This window comes from Meles meles, chromosome 10 (genome assembly GCF_922984935.1).
Source record: "Meles meles chromosome 10, mMelMel3.1 paternal haplotype, whole genome shotgun sequence".
NCBI classification, from domain to species: Eukaryota; Metazoa; Chordata; class Mammalia; order Carnivora; family Mustelidae; genus Meles; species Meles meles.
In genome coordinates this window covers 74,590,791-74,605,937 of record NC_060075.1, presented here as the reverse complement: position 1 = coordinate 74,605,937, position 15,147 = coordinate 74,590,791, and the positions used below count along the sequence as shown (strand labels likewise).

Genomic DNA, 15,147 nt, shown 5'->3' with positions numbered 1-15,147 from the left:
CACAATAGTTGACTTATCAAGAAAGCTAGTATTTTCCTTCCCCTTCCTTTTTTATGCCCTGTCTCTTGGTTTCAATCATTCAGACACTTTGAAATCTCGGAATTCCATATCAGCAAAATCATCGGAACCCACAGAAACAGTCACATGTCCAGAGCTTTTCATCAGAAAGAAATTACTCTATTTCTGTTTTCTACGCTCACCATGGTTTCACTTTAGACCACACCTCCTTCTAATAAGATACTGCTTTGAGATTCCAAGAAACTGAGTAATGATTATACAACTAAAAAACAGCAGTATCTACTGTAATCCTCCTCACATGTAACAATAACCATCTTTCTCTAGAAAGGCATACACCAAATTCTCAACAGAAGAATAACTCTACTTGCTTGATGAAATTACCATTCATTTTTACGTTTGTCTTTCTGTTCTATAATTTCCACATTTCACTCAATAAACTGTACTTTTGTCATCAGAAGCCACAGTAAATATAATGTTTTAACTTAGCATTATCACAGTTCCAATTTCTGTCTTTACCCATATTGATAAGTGTATTTGAGAGTGGAAGGGAAGGAATAATCTTTTCTAAAAGATACTTCTTTGAATAGTGAAATGAAAAATCTCATTAGCAACATATAAAAACAAACCAATAAAATGGCACAGTGACTCTATGTCTGGCCCCACAAATAAAATTTTTGATGTAGTTTTAAAGGAAATGGTCCTTCTATTTTAACAGGCTCTAAAACTTGAGAAACTAGTCAAAGAACTACTCTCCACTTCCTTTTGTCCAGTAGCCATGTATACAAAAGATAGATGGTAATACACCTCCATAAGTAAAATTTTTTTTTCTCTAAGGAAGACTCGGAAAGCATAACTCTATGGAAAACATATTAGCCCATAAAATCAAGTTACTGCTTCTTACTGAGAAATTGGTCTCTATAAGGTTATATCACAAGCAAAGATAATAGAGAGCATCTTGAAGAGGTCACATAGAAAGAAATCATAATGCTCTCCGAACAGGGAAAAATCACATTATACATAACATTTGTAGGAAGAGGTATACTGAATGCACCATGAGCTTGAAGAGATTATGCCAAGGAGAACTAAGTCTCTCTGTGAGTTGTCCTTTTGATTTAAAGTTATAATACCTCACCCTCCCCCGATTCTATATGGTGCTATTTCAGCAACTCATGGCTCTGAAGGGAACCCATATAATACAGATAAAATCTATCTCAGTCTCATGTTTGCAAATATCCAGAACATAGAGCAGTAGTAAAACAACACCAGAACCAAAGTCAGGAGTTCTGGATCTTAGGCCAGGAGCTGGCACCAGCTGATGTTGAGTGAGTCCCAGAATTCACTTTTCTTTCATGCGTCCTGGTTAAATTAGATGATTTCTAAGTCTCCTGCCTATGACTAAAGTCTATGACTTTAGGGCTGGTTGTTACCAGGACTGAGGAACTAACAGCTTCTGTAGCCTGTAGAGGCCACCAAGGGCTCCCATTCTCAAGCCGTCATTCCCTCATGTATCTGGCCTTCCTTCCTTCCTTCACTCAGCCCTTTCCTTTCTCCTTCTGACAGTTCCCTGCCTTCATTCAACACCACCACCCATTATTCTCCAACAATAATGGCAAAATTAACAGCACCCTTTCTATGGGTCATACATTTTACACTCATTTCCTCATTTAACCCTGACACCTACTTATGAAATATGGTAAATTATTTTCTCATGTTATAGGCCATGAACCTGAGTTAGAAAGAGGGTTTTTCCTTTACTCTACCTCTGATCACTACATTCCAGTATATACAATAAAGGGGCCATTAAACACCTGATATGAAGTCCTTGGCCATGGTGACCAGAATAAAAGGATCACATGGGTGATCTCACAATGTCTCAGCTCATGGCTGCTATTCATGGATTCTTTGGCAAATCCTTTGAGTAATGCCTGAGGTTTACATGGGGATGTTAAAGCTTTGGGGAAAGGAGTGATTTCTTCCATCCTAAAGTAACCTGCGCTAGATGTTGTACTTCCGCTGTAGCAGGAGAGTGGATGCGAGGTGTCCACTTGGACCAATTACAAAATCACCACACTCAAAATCAACCGGCCAGCTGCCAGTTCACCGCGATGGCCTCGGCTGCAAATGACGTGAGCTCTTTGGCACAGCTGTTCCTCTGCAGGACCATGGGTGTGGGCAGAGTGTTCTCCAGGGCACACCCCTGCACCCAAGGGTGCTGCAGAACCTGGGCGGCGCTCAGCCTCTGCTTGGCGTCGCGGACAAGCAGCTTTGAGATGAGGTCTTTGGCAGCAAAGGAGATGTGGGCCCAGTCCTTCTCGGGAAACTCATACTTGCCCTCCTGGATGCTCTCAAACAGCATGTTCTGGCAGGCCGGGCAGGCCTCGCCGCGGTCCCAGCCGCAGTCGCTGCCACAGTGGCCCACGAAGTGCGGGTAGCCGCTGAGCAGGATGTAGAGGATGACCCCCAGGCTCCAGAGGTCGCAGCGCTTGTCGTAGATGCTGGCTTCCTCACTGAAGGCCTCCACCACCTCGGGGGCCATGTACTCCGCCGAGCCGCACGGGGTGAGCAGCTCCGGGGTGGAGATGGGGGAGCAGTCCCCGTTGAGTTTGATGCCACTGCCCAGGTCGAAGTCGCAGATCTTGACGGGGGAGACCTGGTTGGGGTGCTCGCACAGGATGTTTTCCGGCTTTAGGTCCCTGTGGGCGATGCCTTTGTTGTGCAGGAAGTCCAGGGCACTGGTCACGTCCTGCACCACCACGCTGGCCTCCAGCTCGTTGAAGTGCCGCCGCTTGTGGATGTGGCTCAGGATGGAGCCGCCCCGCATCTTCTCAAACACCAGGTAGAAGCGATCCTCCTCCTCAAAGAACTCTATCAGCTCTAGAACGTTCCTGTGTCCCTGGCACTGGTACAGCGTCTCCACCTCCCGGAAAACCCGACTCCGAATGTGGCCCGGCTGCTTCTCGATGATCTTGACCGCATACTCCTGGTTAGTGATGAGGTTGCCACAGGTCTGCACTCGGGCGTGGGCTCCCTCCCTGAGCACGTCCTCCTGTAGCTGGTAGACGTCCTCGAACCTGCCGGAGAAGCTGTCGGTGGCCGGGCACCGCTTCTTCTTCTTGCCCCTCTTCTTGGCGTCTGGGATGTCAATGGGCTGGCTCGCCGGCATATCTGTACAGGGCGGGCAGGGCGCTCCAGGCTGAAATCGGTCTCCCTGTGATGGGTCACACTCAAAGGAACTAAAATTCAACAGGTCAGGAACCAGAGACAAACACTTTGGTCACCGAGACTTTCTTCCCTATTTAATCAATTGACTATAAACTCTCCCATTTCTCTATGCATATATATCACTAAGATGTTGTGAAAGTTAAAGGAACTATCAGAAGCATCGCATTGTGTTTGTAAAGAATAATGAACACTTGAGGAGGTTATTTTTCTCTAAGCACCAATTTCTTGATTTGTAAAATGAAAGAAGTACCTATTTTCAAGGGGTTTGTACAGATTAAGCACGATAACTTACATCACCTCACAGCTGTTAGAATGGCTATTACAGAAAAGACAAGAAACAACAAGTGTTGGCAAGGATGTCCTGGAGCAAAGGGAACTCGTACGCGCTGTTGGTGGGAATGTAAATTGGTGCAGCCACTAGGGCAAACAGTATGGCAGTCCCTCAAAAAATTACAGGTAGAACTATCATATGATCCAGCAATTACACTCCTGGATATGCATCTGAAGAAAACAACGCTCCTCATTCAGAAAGACATACACACCCCCATATTTATTGCAGCATTATTTACAATAGTCAAGACAGGGGAACAACCTAAGTGGCCATTGAAGGATGACTGAATAAAGAAAGTGCGGAGTGTGTGTGTGTGTGTGTGTGTGTGTGTGTGTGTGTGTACAATGAACCATTATTCAATAATATAAAGGAATGAAATCTTGGTGGGCTCTCTTTCCTGTCTCACTCTGGCCATCTTGGTGGCTGCTCTTGGCTGGGGCTGCCTTGCACCTAAGGCAGGAAGATGGGGGTCACAAAGAAGGTGAAAAAGTCACTGGGGTTGATCAACTCTTGGCTCCAACTGATTATGGAAAGTGGAAAGTACTCACTGGGATACAAGCAGACTCTGAAAATGATTAGACATGACAAGCTAAAGTGGTCATCCTCACCAACAACAGCCCAGCCTTAAGGAAATCTGAAATAGAATAATATGCCCTGTTGGCCAAAACTGGTGTCCATCATCACAGCGGCAATAATATTGAACTGGACAGAGCATGTGGGAAATAACATGCACTCTGGCTATCATTAAGCCAGATGATTCTGATATCATTAGAAGCATACCAGAACAGACTGGTGAAAAGTAAATCAGGCAAAAATTTTTCTTTAGTTAAACTGCCCAGGGCTTGTTTAAAAAGAAAAAAGAAAAAAAGGAATGAAATCTTGCCATTTACAGCAACATGAATAGATCTTGAGGGCATGACGCTAAGTGAAGTAAGTCAGACGAGAAAGACAAATACTGTATGAGCTCACTTACATGTGTGATCTAAAAACAAAGCAAAACAAAACAAAAAGCTGAGCTCATAGATACAGAGAACAGATTAGTGGCTATCAGCAGTTGGGAGGGGGTGGAAAAGGAGAGTAAGGGGTCAAAAGGTCCAAATTTCTAATTATAAAATACATAAGCCACAGGCCTGTCACGTACAGTGTGGTTACTATAGTTAATAATACTATACTGTACACTTGAAAGTTGCTAAGAGAATAGGTCTTAAAAATTCTCATCATAAGAAAAAACATATTTCATCATTATATGTGGTGACAGATGTCAACCGGACTTACTGTGGTGATCATTTTGCAATACATACAACTATCGAAACATGTTGTATATCTGAAAGTGGTATAATTTCATACATCAGTTTTGCCTCCCTAAAAAAAATAATAATTTATGGAAATGGGAAGCATTTAGTACCATTTAATTCAGTAAACATTAGATACAGATGTAGGTAGAGATAGTAAAGGATATGATGTAACGATACACACATATATACTCATAAGCAAACATAGATGATAGACCGACTCCCATCCAGGAGGCTGAACAGACGGAATCTGATGCTTACTCTCAGGCTCATGGACATTATTTAGACCTCGGAATATGTTCAAGCTATCATAATATAAACACAATCACACACACACACACACACACACACAAATGTATCCTTCTCTGTTTACAGCGAGTATGAAAAAGTCTACTGAAACCATGTAAGCAGAAAGCAGCTTCAGCAGAGACCCCAGAATAGATGAGTTCATTTTTACTACAAAGGGCTCTGGAGCCACCGTGTGGCCACGTGGCACAGCAGCCCACCACCAAATCCACACCACAGAAGCTGTGAGGTCTGAGCTTTCCAATACCCCCACACTGAGAAGATGAATAGTTTCCTTGATTGGAAGAAGAACCCTAGCCCTTCTCAGCTGGAAACAGTGCAGAGAGCTTGCTCTATTGTTCAAACCTATTTTTGTGTTTTGTGTTGGATGATCCCAACTGACCACTCTCCCCCTGAAGCTTGCGGTGGGTCCTTAAGGATTCTGTCACTGACAATCAGTACGAGAGATAGGCATGTTACATGACGGACTAGGGCATGATCAAAAATGAGCTCTAATAGAGGTGTGTGGACAGAAAGGAGAGCTTGTCGGGAAGCTAACTGGAATACAAAAGCAGGACCAGGCCAGGCTGACAGCAAGGGCTGGGTGGGAGAATTCAACTCAATTTTTTTTTGTTTTTCGTTGTTTTGTTTTTTGAGCAGCAGTTACTACAAGTCATTGCTCTCTGCTAAAGGCTAGAGACAGGGAGATAGCTAACACCTTCATTAGCTCAGTGAGGAGGGAAGAATCTTGAAGTGCTGAGGAATCACAACCAATATACGATGTTAGAAATTCTCTGGATAACCCGAAAGAGCAGTGCTCTAGGGAAGGAACCCCACTAAGTTCATAAAGCTTTCCTGGACATAATGTGCTGCTAGACCAAAGAAAACTTTAGTACATATATACCACTTCTGATTTGGAAGAGAAAACAAGACCTTTCCTTTTCTTTGCCCCAGGAAAAAAAATCTCTCACCCTTTGGAGGCCAAGTTCAAAAGATCCACTTCTCCATTGTATCTTCCCTAACCAACAAAATGCCAAATCGTTGCCTTATGACTTCTTTGAGTTTGGGGCACCCCTGCCTTAATTTTATTACCCTGTGCTTGGTTCTAAGTAACTCTGATTTCTTTTCCCAGCAAACTCAGGTATTCATAAACTTTTCATCCCATTTTACCCAAACAAATGTTAGACACTCCGAAGACAGGGAATAACTCGTCAATTTTTGCAGGTTCAGAGTCCTTACCTTGCATTCCCTTCCTGACTGGCATCAAACCTAAGCTCACTCACTGTCCTTCCCCCCTCTCCACAAGGCTATGTACATCTCATATTTCTCTTCTTTCTCCTAATCCCTGAGAAAGCAGGGTCCCTGCTTCTGCTCATCTTTCTGCCATGTGCTGCTTTTCTTCTCTGATCACTTTTCTCCAGCACCTAACTCCATCAGTTAGTCTCCTTTTTTCATAGTTCGTCAATCTCTCTCTTTACACAGCTCTCTTCTTCTCAGACTATAAGAAGAATCTGATCTCCCTCACCCTGTTCCCTGACTGTTGCCCTAAGTCTCCTTCCTTTCTTATCCAATCTGTTAGAGTCTGTTCCCCATTTCCGCCTTGATACACTCAGTCTAGCTTCCTCCTTCAATTCTTTTCATACAGTTAATAAAGTCATCTCAAATGTCAAATCCAACATTTATTTCTTACCTTTTTCTTTCTTTTTTTTTTTTTTAAAGATTTTATTTATTTATTTGACAGAGAGAGATCACAGGTAGATAGAGAGGCAGGCAGAGAGAGAGAGGGAAGCAGGCTCCCCGCCGAGCAGAGAGCCCGACGCGGGACTCGATCCCAGGACCCGAGATCATGACCCGAGCCGAAGGCAGCGGCTCAACCCACTGAGCCACCCAGGCGCCCCTCTTTCTTTTTTTTTAAGATTTTATTTATTTATTTGACAGAATCACAAGTAAGCAGAGAAGCAGGCAGGGTGGGGGGGGGCGGGGAGCAGGCTCCCTGCCAAGCTGAGAGCCTGAGGCAGGGCTTGATCCCAGGACCCTGGGACCATGACCTGAGCAGAAGGCAGAGACTTTAACCCACTGAGCCACCCAGGTGCCCCACCTTTTTTTTTTTTCATAGCACTTCCACTGTTGATGACATGCTTCTTAAACTCTCCCCAAGGAGAAGCAGTTTATCAGCTCTTCACTATATACTATGTTCTTTACAGAGTCTGAGAAGTCAAATGAAAAGAAATGGTCCTGGCTCCCAACAGGTTACAGTCTAGCAGAGAAAGCTGGGTAGGAGGTAAGGAACTTTTCCATGTTCTCCTGTCCCTATAATGAAGGTTTCTCCAGTTTTTGATCACACACCCTATCAAGATATACATCCCTCATATACTTATAGATATAAGCACATACATACAATTAGAGGATGATATCTCAAGATAATAAGGTGAGATTTGTCATTATCTATGCTGGACATACATTCACATTTCAAATAGTCTTCTGGATAGCTTCTTAAAAATTTCTTTGAAGTGAAACTGACAAAGAGATTTAACTTGGAGTAAGAAAAGATGCCAGCTCAAGGAAGTGGAGAAAAGGGAACCCTTATACACTGCTGGGAATGTTCACTGGTGCAGCCTCTATAAAAAACAATATGGTGAACTCCTAAACAAATTCAAAATAGAGCTACCATATGATTCGGCAATTCCATATCTGGGTACATATCTGAAGGAAATAAAGTCACCATCTTTTTTTTTTTTTTAAAGATTTTATTTATTGGGGCGCCTGGGTGGCTCAGTGGGTTAAAGCCTCTGCCTTCAGCTCAGGTCATGATCCCAGAGTCCTGGGATCGAGCCCCACATCAGGCTCTCTGCTCTGCAGGGAGCCTGCTTCCTCCTCTCTCTGCCTGCCTCTCTGCCTAGTTGTGATTTCTCTCTGTCAAATAAATAAAAAATATTAAAAAAAAAAAGATTTTATTTATTTATTTGACAGACAGAGATCACAAGTAGGCAGAGAGGCAGGCAGCGAGAGAGGAGGAAGCAGGTTCCCTGCTTGAGCAAGGAGCCCAATGTGGGGCTTGATCCCAGGACCCTGGGATCATGACCTGAGCCGAAAGCACAGGCTTTAATCCACTAGGGCACCCAGGTGCCCCTAAAGTCACCATCTTGAAGAGCTATCTGTACCCCATGTTCATTTCGGTATTATTTATAATAGTCAAGACAGGGAAACAACCTAAGTGTCTGTTGAAAGATGAATAAAGAAAATGTGATATATATCATATATATGATATATATATATACACATAATATATAGTATTAATTACATGATTATATATTATGTATTTGATATATAGACTTGTATACACACATACACACAAACTGGAATATTATTCGGGGATAAAAAAGAAGGAAACTCTGCCATTTATGACAACATATATGAAACTTGAGGGCACTATGCTAAGTGAAATAAGTAAGAGAGAGAAAGACAAATACAGAGCAAGATCTCACTTACATGTGGAATCTGAAAAAACTGAAGTCATAGAAACGGAGAATAGATTGGTGGTTGCCAAGAATCAGGGCAGGGGTGGGGAAGTGTGGAATGGATGAAAGTCATCAAAAACACAAACTTCCAGTTATAAAATGAATAAAGTCCTGGGGATATAATGTACAGCATGGTAACTGTACTTAATAATACTGTATTATAGGGGTGCCTGGGTGGCTCAGTGGGTTAAAGCCTCTGCCTTCAGCTCAGGTCATGATCCCAGGATTCTGGGATCGAGCCCCGCATTGGGCTCTCTGCTCAGCGGGGAACCTGCTTCCCCCCTCTCTCTGCCTGCCTCTCTGCCTACTTGTGATCTCTATCAAATAAATAAATAAAATCTTTTTAAAAATACTGTATTATATATTTGAATGCTGCTAAGAGAATAGATCTTGAAAATTCTCACCGTGAAAAAAAATGTTAACAATGTGAGTTCATGCAAATATATATATGTATATATGTATATACATCTTATATCATTACATTGTACATCGCATATAACTGCATATGTTATATGTGAATTATATCTCAATGAAGTTGGAAAAAGTAAAAATGAAAGACAACAACAAAACATGCCAGCTCTTTCACCTTTTTGTTGGTTTATGCTTTCATTATGGATATTCATCTTCTAACTGTAATTTCTTGGCAAGAATCCTTTTTTTTTTAAGTAATCTCTATACTCAATGTGGGTTTGAACTCACAACCCTGAAATCAAGAGTAGGATGCCCTACTGACTGAGCCAGCCCTCTTTACAAAAATCTTTTAAGTGACTGTTTAAGTTAGATTTTATATTATAGAATTCAGCACAAGATGCTGTGAGAAACTGGAAAAGCTGCTAGAAGTGTTTCTGGATCAATGTGCATAAATACTCCATTCTTAGAAATATAAATAACATACATCATATAACTTTGCCTTCTTGGTACCCCGAGTATTGGTTTTCAGTTATGGCACCCGGCTAATTTTTTTAATTAAAAAGAAAAATCAATTCTAGGGTAGTAGGGAGTCCCATGGTGGAACCAAGTGGTGTTCCCACTGAGTATTCCCCATGTCCAGCATACCAGGAGAGCCAACAAGAAGACCACGTGAGAGAACTTCTACACAAGGCTGTTCATGGTCGAGATACACAAGAGCTCACTTTGGTACTAATAGCCTCCAGTGTAAGGCTGAGCTGTGAATAACAAGTTTCCCCTGAACCTTCAGACAGGCTTCAGAATGTGGAAGACAGTAAGCCCAATGAAGGAAGAAATCGAAGTTCCCAAGTTTGGTATGAACATAAAGATCAGAGTTGGAAGCAAGAAGGTGGTGGAGACTTCCGGTTGTTCACCAAAATTTACTGCCCTTTTCCATGCTAATACATCTTAAAATGTGGCCACCCAGCCAGAGACTGCATCTTCCTGGCTACCTTGCCATCTGGGTAAATTATCATCAATAGAATGTGAGTGGAAGTGACTGGGCAACTTCTGCCTCAATTCCTAATAGCAAACCATTGCTTTGAACTTGCACTCTTTCCCTTTCCTGCAACTGGATCATGGATATTCCTACGCTACCCTTCAACCATGATGCCAAGAACAGTGCCCTAGGAGAAAGCAGGCAACAAGATGGAAGCAGTCGGGGTGCCTGAATGACCTCGTGGAAAGAACAACCTCACCAACTTGGAATACTCATTGCAGGACTATTACCTGACCGTGAAACCACTTCTTTAAACATCATATGTGGTCCGCTGTGTCAGAGTAGTTTAGCCAATGCGCTAATTGATACCTCAGGAAAACCAAATTGTGGGATGGTTTCTGTTAACTGTTACTCTCTTGAATCCCCCCAACCTGATGCAACCTGAGGAAATTTTGGCCGCTTATATGTGGTGACAGAGGTGGTATAGTACAACGGAAAGAGAACTGGGATAGTGTAGATTTTGGTTGAAGCCCCAGCGTGACCTCTAAAAACTGTACAACTTTAATCGAATTACTTAGACTTTCTAAGCTTCAGTTCACCCATAAAGAGGATAATAACAATATAGTAGAGATACTGAGACAACCAAACCCAGTTCTGGGAAAGAGTAGGCATTTCATAACTGATAGTATCCTCTCTTCTGGAAGCTCAGATCCAGGAATTGGTAGGCATGGTTCTCTATGCTGAGTACTTTACAAAGCAGAGTCTATTACCAGAAATTTGGGGTCCAACTCTCCCAATTAGCCTTCTTAACTCTCTGTTGAACCAGCTCTCCCTACCTAACACTCTCACTCCCCCATCTCCTACCACCCAAGATGCATAAGGTCTGTAATTCCTGTGACAATGGCAACTCTGAACCTACATGCTCCTGTAGCAGAAAACAAGAAAGATAAACACACTAAGGAAGGTGGGTAAGAGTGTTCTGTGTGAAATAAATAACAGTGGATATGTGCCCACAGTTTGGGTCTAAATGATGTCCAAACATTCATGAACTCCGTATTTATGTGCCCTATACAACTCTCTTGATACCAAGGGCTAAAATCATATTCCACAAACATTTACAAAGAATCTATTCCACCAATCTCTAAGTTACAAGAGATAGAAGCATTAAAAATGGCAAGGCCCAGCACCGATCTTTGTTCTATTATGTTCTAAAGAGGAGTCTTATTCTTTTATAAACTGTGTTCCTAATATTTATAAATAAATATATCGGTATTAAAAAAATGGCAAGGCCTCAGGAGCACCTGGGTGGCTTAGTCAGTTAAGCATCTGACGCCTGATTTCAGCTCAGGGCTTGATCTCAGGATTGTAAGTTCAAGCCCCATGTTGGGCTCAAACTTAGCATGGAACCTACTTAAAAAATAAAAAGTTAGTGGATTAATTAATTTTTTAAAAGGCAAGGTCTCAGCTCTCTTAAAACTCCCAATTTAATGAGGGTAACAGAAACACATATAAAAATATCTTCATAACACTAAAAAGTGTTATGATATATCAAACAAGCTAGGGTATGGGCTTAGCTACCATAACAGAGAGGACCAAAATAGAGTGGTTTAAACAGATTTATTTCACTATCATGAAATGTTTGATATGCACATGTGATAAAAAGAGGAATTGCCTACTTTAAGTAGTATTAGGAAAGTGGTGGAATCCATCCTTTTGGTCCCAGTGCTCCTTTTTCTTCAAAGATACAACCCCTTTACAACCTCTCCAGTGTAAGTCTTCAATATCCTGGTATATCGCCCCCTATGCTAGAACATATTTTCAAAAAAGTACTGAAGTATTTATTTTAGTAGGATGTGAATAACTTGTAAGGTTTAACGTGGTACCATTTCCAGGGACTTTAGCCCTTTGATGAATTACAACAGAGATAAAGACAATATAATATATTTTATCATGGACTTTTGAGCATTATTAAGCAGTATTTGGGCAGAGATGGATCTGTGAGTATCAAATAAACCACCTATCCTTAAAACATATCTAGAATGGATGTTGACTGTTAACAGTGTTGGTGAATGAGCAATAAAATGCATTGGGGGAAACACATGGAAGAATTTTTTAAACCTCCCACCCCAATGTTAGGTCTTCTCTCTACCCCCAACTACTTTAATTTACAGGCTTGGGGATAAACTGATCACATAACAGTACTTTTATCAGTACTAGGAGATCCTGAGTGAGTGAACAGAATTTATCATATGAAGCTCATAGGATCAGAAAATTAGGCCAGTTCAGCTTTATCATGTCTGCACTAAAATGATCATTTTGACAAAATATTTCTCCATGAACTTTGGGTATAATTTTTTCCTCATCTTAAAATAAACCTGACTGGGGCACTTGAGTGGCTCAGCCATTAAGCATCTGCCTTCAGCTCAGGTCATGATCCCAGGGTCCTGGAATCAAACCCTGCATTGGGTTCCCTGCTCAGCAGAAAGCCTGCTTCTCCCTCTCCCACTCCCCCTGCTTGTGTTCCCTCTCTTGCTATGTGTCTCTCTGTCAAATAAATAAGAAAATCTTTAAAAAAATAAAATAAAGTAAAATAAAATAAAATAATAAAATAAACCTGGCTATTCTTACATGGTAAGAAGTAGACTTGCAATTATGTTGATCATAATTTGAATTACTGTGCCCTTAGGAGTTAGTTTGATTTCCCAAGGAGATAAACTAAAGTTCCTGTCATCAACTTATAATTCGCTGTGTATTGCTCATTGTGATTATTTTTCATGGTATGATCATTTTTATCTTATCTTTTACACCATCATACTCCATTCTTCTTAAATGGCAGTCCCATTGAGTTCTAAGATTTGGTTCCTTTTGGTTAAGGAGAGGTATTCATAGATTCTAAATTATTATATTTTCCCTGTGCCGTGTTCAGGTGAAATCACTAGTTCAGAATTTGATCCCAAATAACATTGAAGAACTGTTTTGTTAATATGCTCTCTCACTATAGTTTAAGTTTGTTACAAAATATTCTGAATGATCCAAATCTGTTTGTAGCTCACTGTTGAATTCCTCTTTTAAAACCCTGTATTTCTTATGAGTCATGACAAAACCAGCAATCTGCTTTTCAAAATGTGTAATAGTCTAACACTGTTTTCCACAAATCATACTGGTTTTGAAAAGCTGACTCAGAACATTTTTAGATGCTTTGGCTTTGTGCTTCTAAAAAATAAGAAGGAAAAAAAAAAGGAAAGGAAAGGAAAAAAGAAAAAAGAAAAATCTGGTCATCCCCAAAGCACAGGTCATTTTGGCCATCTGCATGCAAAAATTGTAGAAATTTCATCTGTAATATTAACTCCTGACAACTTAATAAAAGTTCTTTAATACCACAGTTTTTAATCCAATATTATGCTGCCTTTAAAATATCTACAAACTAATTTGTAAGCAACCTCATATTTTCAATCTTTTTACTTAGAAACATACTATATTCACCACACTAAAATACTGAATAAAAAAATTTTCAGAAGAAATGCAGAAATAAAATTCTTAGTTTAATTATAAAACAAAATATCTGGGCCTTGATTTTAAATGTTAATTAGAAAAAGAAAAACAGTCTTAATTGGAGTTGGCTAAAATTAACCAACTTATATTAATATAATAATGACCTTGCGCTCTTCATGTGCCAAATAGATTATGAAAAACAAATGTTCTTTGTTCTACGAAAGCATAAAAAATGAAAGCATATTGCTTTGTTCGATCCTTTAAGACCCAAGATCATTTTAAAAATTCAACAGTGCTTAGACTCATTTAAAAATCTCTCTTAATTCTTTGTGGTTTGTGCTATAAACACAGATTATTTTTTCTGAAACTTCTTTTTTTAAGATTTTATTCAGTTATTTATCTGGAGGGGAAGCAGAGAGGGAAAAGCAGACTCCCTAAAACTTTTTTAAATGATTATTTTCTAGTTTCACTAGAAATCAGAAGTGTAAGATTCTGTTTCTACCACAAGGCGTCAGGCCATGGTAAGTTAATCTTCAAAAGGCTTTAATACTATCCTGCGCAAAGTCAATGACTACAAAAAAAAAAAAAATACATATTAAAACATGAACAGTCTCTAGTTGCCTTGGCTTTGATTAAAGAACAATCACAGAAATTGCGGTTGAGCGAGCATTTTCCTTTGTTTTTCTAATCAGATTAGTTTTGAGGATGTTGCAAAATCCTCTCGCAATTCGGGTCCCAGACACTCTATCCTGAGGCTGGTTCCAACTCCGAGGAGTAACGCCCACCCCACTCCACTTCCCCACCCCCACTCCCACCCACCTCACACATTCCCTTTCTCCGTACCCCTTATGCTTTAAAGACACCCCCTCCCCCCGGGGCCAAAACTATGAAATAGCGACAGTAGCTTTATTTTCTGGTTGGAGTGCCTGATTGGGCTAGGGTACGGGAAGCTGGCTTTACTACATCGGAGGCAAGGAAGAGGCAAAGGCAACGTGGGGCTTAAGGGCCTATTCAGCCAGGGGACGGGGTTCATGCGGTTTAGGGTACAAGATTTGTACCATTCAGGGGGCAAGTCACTCTCAGATCTTCACATTCGGATTCCTCAACTGTAAACAGCAGTCACTTCATAGTGACTGCTAAATTTAAAGCGGGCTGGCGAAGCTCTAAAGCAGTCCGTCTCAAAGTGTGATCTGAGGGTGCTCCAGCATCACCGGGAACTTGCTAGAAATACAGAATCTCGGGCCCAGACTTGAGGATCAGGAAACCGTGAGGGGGAAGGCGACCAGTTAGTTTAATAAGGCCCACAGGTGATACACGTTAAAAAGTTTGAGAATCACCGCTCCAAAGAATTGCACGAACGTTTGTTCCTCGGGAGATTAACGAAGGCGGGAGGAGCAGGCCTCAGGGGGAAGACAGGGCCATCCGAAAGAACACCTGGAGCGGCCTGCTTGCAATGTGGGGAAACGCTCGATTCGGCCGCTGGGACCCCTGAGGGCTGCCCCTCAGAGGCCCGAGCCCTGAGGACGCCCGAGCCCTGCAGGTGGCGCTGGACGAGCCCTTGACAAAGAGGCGGGGTCTGCCGCGGGGGAGCAGGCTCCGCGT

The 15,147-nt window shown here is 41.5% G+C and overlaps 1 protein-coding gene and 1 pseudogene across 1 annotated transcript; one reads left to right on the top strand and one right to left on the bottom strand.

Moving 5' to 3' along the window:
* Positions 1–2,095: 2,095 nt before the first annotated feature.
* LOC123951531 (MAP kinase-interacting serine/threonine-protein kinase 2) lies at positions 2,096–3,226 on the bottom strand. The gene has a single exon (XM_046020259.1). The coding sequence runs from the start codon at positions 3,179–3,181 to the stop codon at positions 2,096–2,098; it is 1,086 nt and encodes a 361-aa protein (XP_045876215.1). The 5' UTR covers positions 3,182–3,226.
* Positions 3,227–4,034: 808 nt separating this feature from the next.
* Positions 4,035–4,374, top strand: LOC123952123 (annotated as a pseudogene).
* Positions 4,375–15,147: the final 10,773 nt, after the last annotated feature.